Raw genomic sequence first — 14,614 nt, 5'->3', positions numbered from 1 at the left:
TGAGTAGAACTTGCTGCCTTAAATGATAGGTAAACAAAATACATACATGCATACATATATCGATACATGCAACCGTAGTTGGCTCAAATCCCAGATAATTATTCTGAGTAATTTAGGAAAGTAGAATAAAGGTTGATTATAACCTAAGTCACTGACTAGTTACTATTCTAAGTGTTCTACATAAACTAACTCTTAGTCTTCCCAGCAGCTCTATGAAATGAGCACAGTATCCCCGTTTTACAGAGGAGGCATCTGAGTCGCAGTTTGTACAAATTCCGCACGGTCGCACCGCCAGCAAATGGCAGAGCCCTAGCCAGGCCCATGCACCCTGGACACCAGCTGGACTCGACCACTGCACTCCACTGCCCACAGAATACTGTGAATAGCAGATGGACATGGAGACAAGATTTTTTTTTAAGTGCCTGGTGCACGAAGAAAAGATGGTAAAGAATCTAAAATATAACTAAGGTTAAAAACCAATATAGAAACAGCAAACAGTAGATCAGACTCCGGAATGTCTTTAGAAAACCCCTGAAGAATCTTCCCAAATGGAGGGACAAAGAACAGAGATTTGTACGATGAAGGGGAAGATGCTTGTATGGAGGGCATGGAATTGAGAGTCATTGTGCAGATTATTTATCTTCCTGAAGAAAAACTATGATAAACTGAACTAGTCAATGAAGATGTAAATCCTGTGCTAATAAGAAAAACATGCGGGCAGATGGGAAAATGACATTAAATTACTGGGCAAATGGAATGAAAATGAACAAAACTGAGAGGAAGCTCTGGTGACTTTTTTTTTTAAGATGAAGAAATAATTCTAGAAATGCGGTATCCGTCCTCCCACAGCCACATCAAAGTTACAACTACAGAACAACCATCATTCAGAACCGCCTTACGTTGAGCTGAATGGAAGTCCTACAGCTACAGAATTAAAGCAGCAGCCACATCCAGACTGGTAGGAGGGCGGATGGGCTGGTCCCGCACCCACGTGTGGCACATAAAAATCAGGAGGAAACCTCTGCTGGGAAGGTCCTTCCTGAGGACTGAGGGGTCCCCATCCCACACCAGGTGCCCCACTCAGGGTTCCAGTGCCAGGAAGAGAATCCCCATCACTTCTGGATGGAAAGCCAGCAGGAACTGAGGCTCAGGGAGGTTGAGGGGCTGGAGCCTCAGGCAGCTCCTTAAAGGGCCCGCGCACGGACTTATGGGACTCGCTCCCTCTAGGCTTGGAGGGGAGGCAGCTCGAGGGGCGCCAGAGACACACAGGGAAGAACTGAGCTGTTTGGCACTGGAGCGAGGGCTGGAGAGGGGGGTTTCTCTGGGACAAATGTGCTGTCAGAGGCCTTTGTTCCTTTGGTGAGCCCTTCCCTGGGGCGGCAGACAGAAGCCATATCTGGGACTCCAGCAACCTGGCTCACACTGGTAGCCCCGCCCTGCTGACTCCCTGAGGCCCCGCCCTGCCCAACTTTCAGGCCCACCCAAGCTGTTGCCACTTGCTTAACCATAGGATTGGCCTGTCTTGGATCCTGCTTCAGGTTTTTCCTAAATTCTTTCAAACGAGCAGCATCTGGTCTCAGCTAGCCCCATACCTCTCGTTAAGTAATACACTGAAACAAACACAGGGAGGCAGCCAAAATGAGGAGACAAAGAAAGAACAGGTCCCAAATGAAAGAACAGAACAAAACCCCAAGAAAAGAACTAAGCAAAATGGAGATAAGCAACCTAACAGATGCTGAGTTCAAAATAATGCTTATAAGGATGCACAATGAACTTAGTGAGAACCTCAGCAAACTTAGTGAGGGCCTCAAGAGCATAAAAAAGGACCAGTCAGAAATGAAGGAGGCACTAACTGAAATAAAGAATAATTTACACAGATTCAATAGTAGAGTAGGTAAAGCCAAGAAGCAAACCATCGATTTGGAATATAAGGAAGCAAAAAACACTCAATCAGAACAGCAAAAAGAAAAAAGAATCCAAAAAAATGAGGATAGTGTAAGGAGCCTCTGGGACAACTTCAAGCGTGCCAACATTCACATCTTGGGGGTGCCAGAAGGAGATGAGAGAGAACAAGAAATTGAAAACCTGTTTGAAACAATAATGGCGGAAAACTTTCCTAACTTGGTGAACGAAACAGACATACAAGTCCAGGAAACACAGAGAGTCCCAAACAAGATGAACCCCAAGAGACCCACACCAAGACACATCATCATCAAAAGGCAAAAGGTTCAAGACAAAGAGAGAATCTTAAAAGTAGCAAGAGAAAGGCAGCTAGTTACCTACTAGGGAGTTCCCATAAGGCTGTCAGCTGATTTCTCAAAAGAAATTTTGCAGGCCAGAAGGGAGTGGCAAGAAATATTCAGAGTGATGAAAAGCAAGAACCTACAACCAAGATGACTATCCTGCAAAGCTGTCATTTAGATCAATGGCCATATAAAGAGTTTCCCAGACAAGAAAACGTTAAAGGAGTTCATCACCACCAAACCATTATTGTATGAAATGATGAAGGGTCTTTTTGAAGAAAAAGATAAAAAATATGAACAAGCCCTGGCCGGTTTGGCTCAGCGGTTAGAGCGTCGGCCTGCGGTCCTGAGAGACCCGGGTTCGGTTCCCGCTAAGGGCGCGTACCTCGGTTGCAGTTTGTCCCCGGCCCTGGTCGGTTGTGTGGGTGGCAGCCACTCAAAGTGTTCCTTTCACATCGATGTTTTTCTCTCTCTCTCCCTCCCACTCTACCTGAACAAAAAATGGAAAAATGTCCTCGGGTGAGGATAAAAAAAAAAAAAAAAAAAAATGAACAAACAAAATGGCAATGAACACATATCTACTGACAATGGAATCTACAAACAAAATGAACAGGCAGAACAGAAACATTCTCATAGATACAGAGAACATTTTGTTGGTTGCCAGATGGGAGGGGGGTTGGAGAAATGGGTGCAAAAGGTGAAGGGATTAAGAACAAATTGGTTGCTAGACTGACACACTTCAAAGGGAAGGGGGTTTGGGGGTTGGAAAAAAAATAAACCAAAAAACTTATATGCATATATACACAACCAATGGACACAGACAACAGTGTGGGAAAAGGCAGGAGGGGGGCGGGAGTGGGGAGGATGAGGTCAATGGGGGAAAAAATGAGAAACAACTGTAATACATTCAACAATAAAGATTAAAAAAATAAAATAAGTAATAATTCAAGAGAAAATCATTTAAAGTTTTTTTTGTTTGTTTTGTTTTTATCCTCACCCGAGGACATTTTTTTGCATTTATCTTTAGATAGAGCAGGAAGGAGAGAGAGAGGAAGAGAGAGAGAAACATGGATGTGAGAGAGACACATCGAGTGGCTGCCACTCACACGACCCCAAACGGGGCCAGGGACAAACCACAACCGAGGTATGTGCCCTTAGCGGGAACCAAACCCGGACTCTCTGGTCCGTGGGCCAACGCTCTAACCACCGAGCCAAACTGGCCAGGGCCATTTAAAGTTTTTACATATCCTATGTGACCTTCATGGAGGAAAAATTTTGTTTGAAGATACACCTCAGGTAAACTACTGGTAAAACTGCCCTGGTAGGTTTGGCTCAGCGGTTAGAGCGTCGGCCTGCGGTCTGGAGAGACCCGGGTTTGGTTCCCGCTAAGGGCACGTACCTCGGTTGCAGTTTGTCCCCGGCCCTGGTTGGTCGTGCGGATGGCAGCCACTCGATGTGTCCCTTCACATCAATGTTTCTCTCTCTCTCTCTGTTCTTCTCTCTCCCTCCCACTCTACTGAACAAAAAATGGAAAAATGTCCTCGGGTGAGGATTAAAAAAAAAACTACTGGTAAAACTAAACAAAGAAATAAAACATAGAAAAGGTGAATAAAATGACCTTTCATTAGAATTGAAGCAAGGAACATCGAATGAATTTTATGCAAATATGGTTTTTAAATAATGCAAATAAAAACAAACATTACATGAATTGAAAACCACTCAAAATTTCATTTGGAGAACTCGCTTTCACATACAAGATACGAGGTCTTAAAACACTTATAATTTTCTTCTTCAGACTAGTCTTAAATATGTTTCAATCAACAATATTCATCAACCCACTTTTACTTCAATGCCCTCTCTAGAGGATCATTTAATGAGTTTTATATTTAAAAACGACAAAAACAACAAGTTGCCCTGGCCAGTGTGGCTCAGTCGGTTGGGCTTCCTCCCATGCACTGAGAGGTTGCTGGTTTGATTCCTGCTCAGGGCACATGCCAGGGTTGCAGGCTCCATCCCCAGTAAGGATGGATTAATGTTTACTCTCACATTGATGTTTTTCTCTCTGTCCCTCTCTCTCTAAAAATCAATAAAAATATATTTTTAAAAACACAAAAAGAGCCCGGCTGGTGTGGCTCAGTGGTTGAGCATCGACCCATGCACCAAGAAGTCACCAATTCGATTCCCGGTCAGGGCACATGCCCAGGTTGTGGGCCGGATCCCGAGGGGGGGCCGTGCAGGAGGCGGCCAACCGGTGTTCTCTCTCTTCGATGTTTCTATCTCTCTCTCCCTCTCTCTCTAAAATCAATAAAGAAAAAAATTTAAAAACAAAAAGAATGCCTTTCATTAAACAGTTGAATAAGATTATTTCTCCTCTGGGGGTAAAAAAAAAACCTCAAAATTTCACCCATGAAATCTCTCACTTCTCAGGCCGTCTCTGAAACTCTGTCCTAGAATCATCTTTGTCTGGATCGTCTTCCTCCCTCTGCTCTCCCGCCCATACTAGGTTAGCTTATTCTCAAGTTCTAGCTGAATGTCGCTTCTTCTCAGAAGCTATTCCTGACACTCCAACCCCACCGTAGCATTTGTCACACTTAAATGTTTGCTTCACCCAATGAGCTTAGGCTGAGTGAGGATAAATTGGTGTCTCTCTCAGGTGGGCAGATCGTGACTCATTCCGGTGTCTTCAACAGGTCCACTTGGCCAGCAGATCTAAGATCATACCCTCCAAACCAGCCTCCAGAAGCTATACGGGTTTTGCTTTGGTTCTCCCCAGCCCTTGTTTATACCTCTGAGCAGCAAAGAGGGAGGCCATGTATTCCCCTCAGAGACCCTCTGAATACGCCACATCTCACTCCACATATAGGCACACTTTTCAATATCATGAACGGAAGAAACCTTTCTGCTTTGTTTATAGGCATATTGATGCTAAATATTGAATATTTAAATAATAGATAATAGATCATAAAATCCTTAATCTATTCCAACTATTACAATTTTACTGTCAATATGATAGATTATGAAGACAAATATGGAGCTCATTTTTATCAGTTGGAATTCAGTTTATAACTAGAGACAGCATCAGTGGTAAATTATAAAGCTTTCATTTCATTTGAAGTTCTAAATGTGACTGGTTTAAAAAGCGGGGGGAGGATTCTGGAGTGGCAAGCTTCCTCTGGGGAGGAAATCAATTTGGTATTTGCAATTCCGTCAAAGATTAGATTGAAGTTTATCCATCTTACTTTCCTCTCTCACAGTCATCCCTGTCACCCCCATCCCTTGTTTTTCCTGACTGGGCTCCTTTAATTACAAATGGGGGAAATGAATCAGACTCAACAGCAGCTGAGAAGCTTAGGCCTTGTCTGTTTCCTTCCCCGATTTTACAAAGCTCACTGGATATATTTTAAATGGCCTTCATTAGAAGTACTATCTTATTCCCTCTTCCAGAATTCCCTCAGATGTTCTGAAGGAAAAACAAGGGATTTGGGGAAAAAATAATTTATAAGATAAACCACTGAAAATCTGGAGGTCTCTACTGAACGCACTCAAAGTAGCAAGCAACGGCCTCGGGAGATGCTACTTGGTTAGTCATTCGATCTAGACCTTCAGGCCTTTGTTGAAGCCCATGACACACACTGCAAATTATATGCTGAACACAGAGGTTAGTTCTTAGCTAGGGTACACAGCGATGCTATGAATCATAATAAATATCTAAAAATAAGTAAATATACCAATAAAAATCGACAAAAAAAGAAGTAACTTACAATTGCCTCATATTTTTCTAAAATCCATCAACATTTATAATGCTAACCATAAGCTCTCATAATTACATCAGAAAACACAAGTGTATTGCATTTTAATTACTGTCTCCATTTCCTTGTGAGCTCCTTTGGTTTTTTTTTTTTTACTTTTATTTTTTGTTGTTATTGTTATTGTCTTTTTGGTTGTGTGGGTGTGTGTGGGGGGGGGGGTGCAATACACTCTTAAAAGTGCCTGATCACATGATCACATGAAACATAACTAGCTTCCCATAACCATGGGGCCATTCACTGGTGATGTTGATCAGACCATTTGCTATAATCCCAAATTTCACTGTTAAAGAAATTTGCCTAGTTCAGTGTTCTCCAAAAGACAGTTACTTAGGGTGCCACCACTATGATTTTCCCTTATCAATTATTCACCTACTATTATTTACTTAATGTTTTCTTTAAACAATCCACTTTTATTAAAGTATTGAAATTTAAATTCCAGATCAGTAACATAAGTGAAAAACCAGTAGAAGCTGCTATAAACAAGAGGCAAAAATAAATGGAATGGAAACAAGTCAGAGGAATTTTATCTAGATTGGGTTGCCTGTCCCCCATATGCCACCCCCAAAGAAACAAACCACACGTTAGGGCTGTGTTAAAGACCAGTACCAAAAGGAGAATTTCTCCTGGGTGTGTTCAGAAGGGTTGGAAAGGGACCAATGTTCTCAATATATGGCTCAATGTTACATAGTGACCTTCACGTACCACCTAAATCCTCTCATGCACCAGGTATGTGCCCACCTTGGGGAACACTGGCCCAGCTTACATCCTATCACCACTAACAGTAAAAGCTGCAGGCTCTGGACCCCCCTGGCTGGGTCTGACCCTCACTGCAGCACTCTCTGAATGTGTAACCCTAAGCAAGTTATATAACTTCTCCTGGACTAAAACTGAAAACAATGAAAAGACCTACCTCACGGTTGTTTGAGGGTTATGCAAAAAAGATTTTGAGACATTTCCTGAAGCAAGAAGGCAGTCAAAAATATTTATTCATCAAATGATGAATAGGAAGTAAGAGATTTAACTCTTTCAAGGGACAAAAGAAAAGACTTTTCAGTAAGAATGAAACTGAGGAGCGACTAGAAAGACCATTTGACTGCCTATCAGTGGACGGTGGATGAAAGGATGGATGGATGGACGGAGCAGACTAACACAGGATAAAGGAAATAATTAGGGCAAATACCACAGAGTTTTCCTCTTTCTTCTTTTCCTTAACCTATAAATTCAAGATCTCTTATTTCTGCTAGTACCAAACCTCTCTCCACCCCATATTATTAGCATCTTCAAGGCCGTCTCCAAAGTACTCATGAGCAAGTCTGCTCAATTTCCCAGTCTATATGCTATGTCTGTGGTTTATTGCTATTCAGCTGTTATAGTCTTTCTTAGTGGACACCAGTGCCAACGCAGGTCCTCATGTCTCAGGGGGCAGTGCCCTGCTTGGTCAGGATTCATCACATCTACCCATTCCGTTACCACTTCTAGACCACGCCGCCCCGCCCGCTGCTTCTCCTGCTCTTCAGGTAGAACATCCTGTTTCTTCTGAGGATGCTCTGGAAGGCCCAGGACCAAAACGAACTTCATGCTCTGTTATCAGTTAGGAAACATTCCTCTCATATTTTGATGTTATACAGAAAAATTTTTAAATCATCCTCAAGCCTGGCCAGTGTGGCTCAGTGGTTGAGCACTGACCCATGCACCAAGGGGTCATCGGTTAGATTACCAGTCAGGGCACATGCCCAGATGTGGGCCAATCCCCAGTGGGGGCATGCAGGAGGCGGCCAGTCGATGTCTCTCTCTTCCTCTCCCTTCCTCTCTCTCTCACTCTCTAATCATCCTCAAATCAATATCAAGATGTTTCAGGTGAATAATTAATAGTTATATTCGGAGAGATTCATTTTCAGAATAACAAAAATTACTGTTTTCTAATGACTATAGTTCTCTTCAACACAATTTTAACATGTGAACAAAACACAGAAAACAATAGTGCTACAAGTTTAGATTCTAGGATTCCAAAATCAAGTGGTTCCTTCCAAATTTGTACTGAAGTTTGTGATTATGTCTAAAATTCAATTATTTTATTATGACATATTCCAATTGGAACCTATAAATACTCAACCTTTACAAACTCCGTTATTCTCTTAAATTTGTTTTGCTTAGAAATTCTGACTGCGTTTTACCACATTTTACTCCCAGATATATAAAATCCAATTAATAAAATCTATGTTATTATAATTTCCAAAGCCATAATTAAATGCGGGATCCAACTTGCATTTTAAATTCTTGGCAAATAATTTTTGACAGCATATATGGAGTCTATCAATTCACATAAAACCATGCTACATGTAATGTAAGCCTAAAAAACAAAGCACTTATCCTGAAGTTAGTATATAAAAACGCTATAAATATTGCTATAAAGATGGAAAGGTCCTTTTCCATGAATTCAAGAAACAATCTTATTTATTTATTTACTTTCGTTGACTTTATCAGGCAAGAAACAATGCTGACATGTTTTGGAATGCAAGTGAAAAGCACATGGTCAATGGCACGGGTTGTAGCCTTTGTTCTGTCACAGTAGCCATGTGCCCTGTCCCGCGTGGGCTTCGGGTTCCTTCTCCAGGAAAGTGAAAAGGTTGCGTGAAATGGACTCAGAAGTTCTACAGTTACACTGGCTCTGAGCTCTTATTTCCATCCCCTTTCCTCTGGCGTTCCCCAGGATATCTCACTTGTATGTATGTTTTATTTTTTTGACAAGTATTTACTGAGTGACCATTATTTGCCAGGAAACTTGCTAGGCAACTAGGAATACAGTTTTGTTTTGTTTTTTTTAAATATGGTTTTTGTTCACTTAACCTTGCAAGGTAGTGGGCATGATGGGTATTCAACAAACAATTAGAAGCATTATACGTCGTGATGATCTTGGGAAGGAAAACCCTCACTGTGCTCTGCAGGTTATAATCGGTGACAACTTGGACTGGGGCCTCAAGGAGACCGCAGTGAAGTGGCATTTACAGCGAGGAGGAGAAGGAAGCGCGCCCAGCCTGGCAGGGGTACAGTGCAGAATGAAAGGGACAGAACTGGGTAAGTTCCAGGAACTGAAAGGAAGGCAAGGTGGCTGAGGGAGCTGCAGAGGGGTGCAGGCATGAGTGACAGGTTTTCTCTAGAGTATCAGGGATGTTAGATTTTATTATAAGTGCAGGAGCTCATTGGGGAGAGAGGGTGACCCTGAAGTTAGAATCCCAGCTCCACCACTTACTAGCTGTGTGACCGTGGGCAGTTCCCTCGTTTAGAGTGATGGGGAGGATTAGAAAAACTGATCTAATAAAGCACGTAAAACAGTGCCCGGCGGTGCCTTGGAGCTGTCATAATTTTAGCTCAAGAAGATGGAAATGGCCTTTTCTACCTAAGTTTCCTTCCAAAATTATTAAGTGTACAATCATTTTCATTTCTTCTTCAACAATGGTGAGTCTTTTAGAGCCTCTATCATTATCTCACTGTTTCACTTTGCAAGTCAGAATCTCAGCAGATGTCAGCCACAGTTAAGGGTCTGAGCTCCAACCCAGACTCTCCCCGCAGCAGCTACTATAACAGGAGTTTCCTAATCCTTCCTACCACAGTGACAAACTTTCTCTGGGCTTTAGCAGCAACTTAATTATGCATCCTTTTTCTTTTTAAACTATCCAGGCTTTGCCCGGCCAGTGTGGCTCAGTGGACTGAGTGTCCGCCCATGGACTGAGAGGTCCCGATTCGATTCCCAGTCAGGACACATGCTGGGGTTTCAGGCTGGGTCCCCAGTGGGGGGCGTGCAAGAGACAGCTGATCAATGTATCACTCACACTGATGTTTCTATCTCTCTCTCTTTCTCTTCCTCTCTAAGATAGCCATAAAAAATCTAAAAACACATAAATTATCCAGGTTTTTAGACTTACTCCAATAGCTGCTAAGATTGGGGCTTGATAAATCCACTTGATGTCTCCAGCACTAAGGTCCCAGCACCTGAGACAGGAAAAAGAAATTGGCAAAGCAAACAGGCAGTGAAAATTAAGTAATATTAAGTAAAATTAAGCAAACAGGCAGTGAAAATTAAGTAATATTTTATTTTAAGGTTTAGGAAAAAATCCAGCCCTGAGCTTTTAAGAAACAAATAGGCAGAAAGAAAAAAATCTCATAAAGCACCCAACCAGTGGGGACAAAATGTGCAATGTGTAATGTAAATTGGCTTCTACACCATTAGCTAAAGAATATTATAAAACTGGTAAATTATTATTATAGTGACAAGAGTCAAAATCACATTTCCAGAGCCACACAAAAATTAGTCTACGTGTGGTACAACTGATATTTTATATGTATTAGCACTGAGACTGGTATTTTTATTTTTATTATCACTTTCAGAAGTTACAGCAATTCAATTTTATAATGTCACAACTTGTAGAACAATGACAATAACACAAATCATTCTTATTCAGAGGAACGCAGTACAAAACCTACAACAATGGGAATGATCCTTATTGATAGGAATGTAATAGAAAACTGAATGTGAATGACTTTCGTCCATAGAAATGAAAATCAGCTGTGTTCGCTGGAATACAATTGATCAGTGTCCTGTGAATATTGACCAGTGTTTGCATTTATTTGTGAATTTATTTCAGTGTTCATTTTTTTAAATATAAACATGATTCTTTTATTTCTCCTTTGAACCAATTATAATATCTTACTGGTTCCATCATTAATTAGTGAGTTAAAAAAAAATCTCTGACAGGTGCTCATTTCTATTGGTATAAGAAGCATAATGTCATCTTTAATTTTTAAAATTTAGTTTTTAATAGTATTTAATGAAAACACTATACAATTTACCTGTTATATTTATCTTCTACTTCCCCCTACCCAACTAGAATTTAAATTCTACACAGGCAGGGACCATTTGATTCTTGTCTTCTGTTGTACTGTAAGTGCCTAGAATAATACCTAGCATGTAGGTATAAATATTTGTTGGATTTAATTGAATTCAAAGTAAGTTTGATTCAAACTCACTCAATCTGGTATGTAGTAAAGGTCTTCTTCCATTAGAATAATTAGCATAGAGTTGATGAAAACTAGTTCCACTGAAAACTTTAATGTAGAACTTTAAAGAATTTTTAAATTAAAGATACATAAATAAAAGCCTTCGGTTTCTTTTTCCTTAGACAAAACCCAGCACTGACTGTGGTAATAGTAAACGAAATCTTATACAAATATTTTAGGGATACAATGATAAATTTTTAATTCTACATGATGAATGATCAATGTAATGAACAAGTGTGGATAATAAGAAATTATTTCAACTATTCCTTGAAGGCAAAACCTTTTCAGTGCACATGGAGTAACTACATATTTTTTTATTTTAATTTTTTTATATAGGCAATACATTCTCATTTCAAATACCGAACTGCCAAACTCTATAAAAAGACAGATATTGAGACATCTCAGTCCCCCCATATTTCTATTTAACCTTGCCCCTGTCCCTCCACTTATAGGTAATACCTTGTATTACTTTATTATATATGCTTCCAGTGTTTTCTTATGCATACACAAATACAAATATTGTCATCTTATTTTCCCCTATATAACAAAAAATGCAAGGTATATCCTGTTCTGCAATGTGCTATTTCCTTTTAACATATTTGATCTTTCTTCCCATAGCAGTACAAAGAGAGCTCAGCAGCACAGCATTCCACTGGAAGCATGTACCAGAGTTAAATAAGCCAGACCCTAGACCAGTGTCATTCTGCCACACCGAAATCTGCAGTCAATGGATTTGAAGTTTGAATGACATGGAAATCCAAAACAAGGACATTTTAGACTTGCACATTAGACATTTTCTAGCATTATTTGCATGCATTTATTTTGTTTACGTTATTCATCAAAACAAGAAAAAAAATTTTTTTTAAGTTACCTAGTTGTATAGAACATATATCATACTACCCTAGAAAGGCTTTCTACCGTAAGGAAAGTGGCTCATATTGTACAAATATAAAATGAACATTGATGCACCAGCTATAAGACTCTTGGAGTCTATAACTTTTTTTTTTTTTTTTTTTGATATTTGGTAATATATCCACAATCTTCTTTCTTTGCATCAATGACATTTCATCATGGAATTCAATTATTCAATTCCAGCTCTACAAAATACTCGTATTTGGAAATAGGGCAAAACCAGCTACCTCTAAAAATAGGAAAACTTGACTTTGGTCATTTTCAATGGCAAAGTTTCATATTTGCCCTTCGATAGAAGAGGCAACTGAAATTTCCGATTTTTTTTAAAGAAAAAGCTATTAAGCTTTACTTTTCATTAATCTTCAATGTCCCAGCTCACACTGTGTTTGTCAACATGACCCAGAAAGTACTCATTGTTCAGATTTTAAAAATAAATTTTTAATGCTCTGGGAAATACAGGAATGAATGTCAGTAAAAATGTGGTTCTGAATGGTGGAGCATGAGCCCCAGAGGTCTGACTAGATGCAGGACTTCCTGTAGCCAGGACTAGAAAGAGGAGATGCGCTGTTTTGCTAGGGGGTCTAGGGAATTGTACTAATTGAATGCTGCACCGTCTCCACAACCGACAATCTGATCAGAGTAGAAGAAGCCCTCGGTGCCTTGAGATTTCCTAGGAGCAACCAACGGGATCTTTCCTGGGCCCTTTGCACTGCAGGCCCCACCTTTCCTGCTGGCATCTGTCTCCTTTGAATGAGCATAAAGAAGATAATAAAGTACCTTGTAAGGTGTTTTAGCTTTTGTAAGTGAAAAGAAAGAGAAACAGAAAGATTCAATTTTTAAGTTCATTTGTCCAATCTAAACTACTCAGTTATCTTATCCTATAGTCAAAGAACACTTCTGATATGGATTTTATACCTGAAAAGGCCTTCCTTTGTATATTTATTAGAGTTTAGAGTATCTTCTAAAACTAGGTCTGAGCGGTTTATGTCCAACTGGCTAAGATGTAGAGAATTTTAGAGTTTTAGCTTTGAAAGGCCAGATCATAAAAAGGTAAATCTCACATGTAAGAGACATGAGTGGGGACCTCATCCATCCTTTGGAGATGCTCAGGTCTGCTCTCTCTCCCTGAGCTTTGTAACATGTCACTATACATAGGTCAGATGACGCTTAAGAAAAACCACACAAACTTACGCTGAATTTCATGAGAAATCAAATCAGGCAATTTCGAAATCATGCATGTATGTGGTAATACAGTTTTATTTTATATGTAAAATAAATATAAAATGACCCCTTAATACAATTATTGCTCAGATTGAACACTAAAGGACTCAAGATTTTATTCTGAGTAAGGTAGGAATCAATATTTTGTACAGAGGAACCCCATGATCTAACTTTAATTTTTTACATTACTGTAGCTGTTTTAGAGCTAGTATTGGTTGTATTTTTCAAAATATTATTTATAAAATATTATTAATGGATTCTTTGTCTCAAAAATAATAAACCTGTAAAAGATATGATTATCAATGCTTTATAACGTAGTTTATGATTTTTAAGAAAGAATGCATGATTACTAAAAGAACTAATTATCTAATTCAATACCAAACGTACTTTGCATATATTTGCCTTCTTTCCATCCGCAAGGCCTGGAATATCTGATGAATGGATAAATGAGTCAGAATTGCTCCGATTCAAGGTTGTAGGCTTTGGAGAAGTAACCTGATATCTCTGGGACTCATTTTATTCATCTCTCAAATGAGAAGTTTGAATCAAAAAAGTGCCTTCAGTCTCACCTTCTCTAAAATCCCAAATCTAAGTTATACAGTTACACATCTCTGTCAAATTAATTAGCATTATTTAGTACCTCTTTACTCATTCAACCCTCTCCCTCCTCCAAGAAATAGAATAGCGGATGCTGCAAGGTGTTTCTGAGATTGTGAATATCACTGTGTGACTATAGCATAATGACAATGTGGAAGAAGAATTAGGGGTTCTGTGGGAAGTAATCTCACAGCAGAGTCCGATCATAAATTCCTAACTGGGTAGGTCATGGTGGGCAGTCATGCCTTAGGCATACAACCTCTGTAGTGGAAGGTTTTAAGCCAGCCCTGTCCATTGTTCTTATTTGTCTAGGTTGACACACCTTCAAAATACCAGAAGTGGCGCTCTCCCTCCCAGGAGTACACCCAGCCTTCCCCTCCCCTGCTCCCCCTCAGGCATGCATCCCCTAAACTCTAAGGTCCCCATGAGACTTGCAACCAGGAGAGCAATGGCAGTGGCAGTCTGTCCCAGGCTAACCCCCAGAGCCTGGCTCCAAGGCCCCTTTTCTCTAACTCCAATGAGCCAACGCAACTCTACCTGGGCTCATTTCTGTCCTGATGTGTTCCGGCACAGTGATTTTCAACCCTTTGCATCTCATGGCATACATAAACTAATTATTCATATTCTCAGCACACCAAAAAGATATTCTATTTTTGCCAATTTGACAAAAAATATATCATTTTGAGTCATTCACACTGGACGGCTATTGTTGCGTTGGCTGTTGTCATCTTTTTACCTGGCAATCTAAGGGAGAAGAGGTCAGCAGCCCTGACTAAA

The 14,614-nt window shown here is 40.1% G+C and overlaps 1 protein-coding gene across 1 annotated transcript in view; it reads right to left on the bottom strand.

The window, feature by feature from the left end:
- Window positions 1-14,614, bottom strand: part of PTH2R (parathyroid hormone 2 receptor) — a 79,985-nt gene that overhangs the window by 13,233 nt on the left and 52,138 nt on the right. The window contains exon 9 of the mRNA XM_036253259.1: window positions 9,976-10,042. Within this exon, the coding sequence (XP_036109152.1) occupies window positions 9,976-10,042 (67 nt within the window). The remainder of the gene's footprint in view (window positions 1-9,975; window positions 10,043-14,614) is intronic.

The sequence above is a fragment of the Molossus molossus genome, unplaced genomic scaffold (assembly GCF_014108415.1).
Source record: "Molossus molossus isolate mMolMol1 unplaced genomic scaffold, mMolMol1.p scaffold_m16_p_11, whole genome shotgun sequence".
Taxonomy (NCBI): Eukaryota; Metazoa; Chordata; class Mammalia; order Chiroptera; family Molossidae; genus Molossus; species Molossus molossus.
Note: the sequence above shows the minus strand (reverse complement) of the source record. Positions and strands in the feature narration are given on the sequence as shown.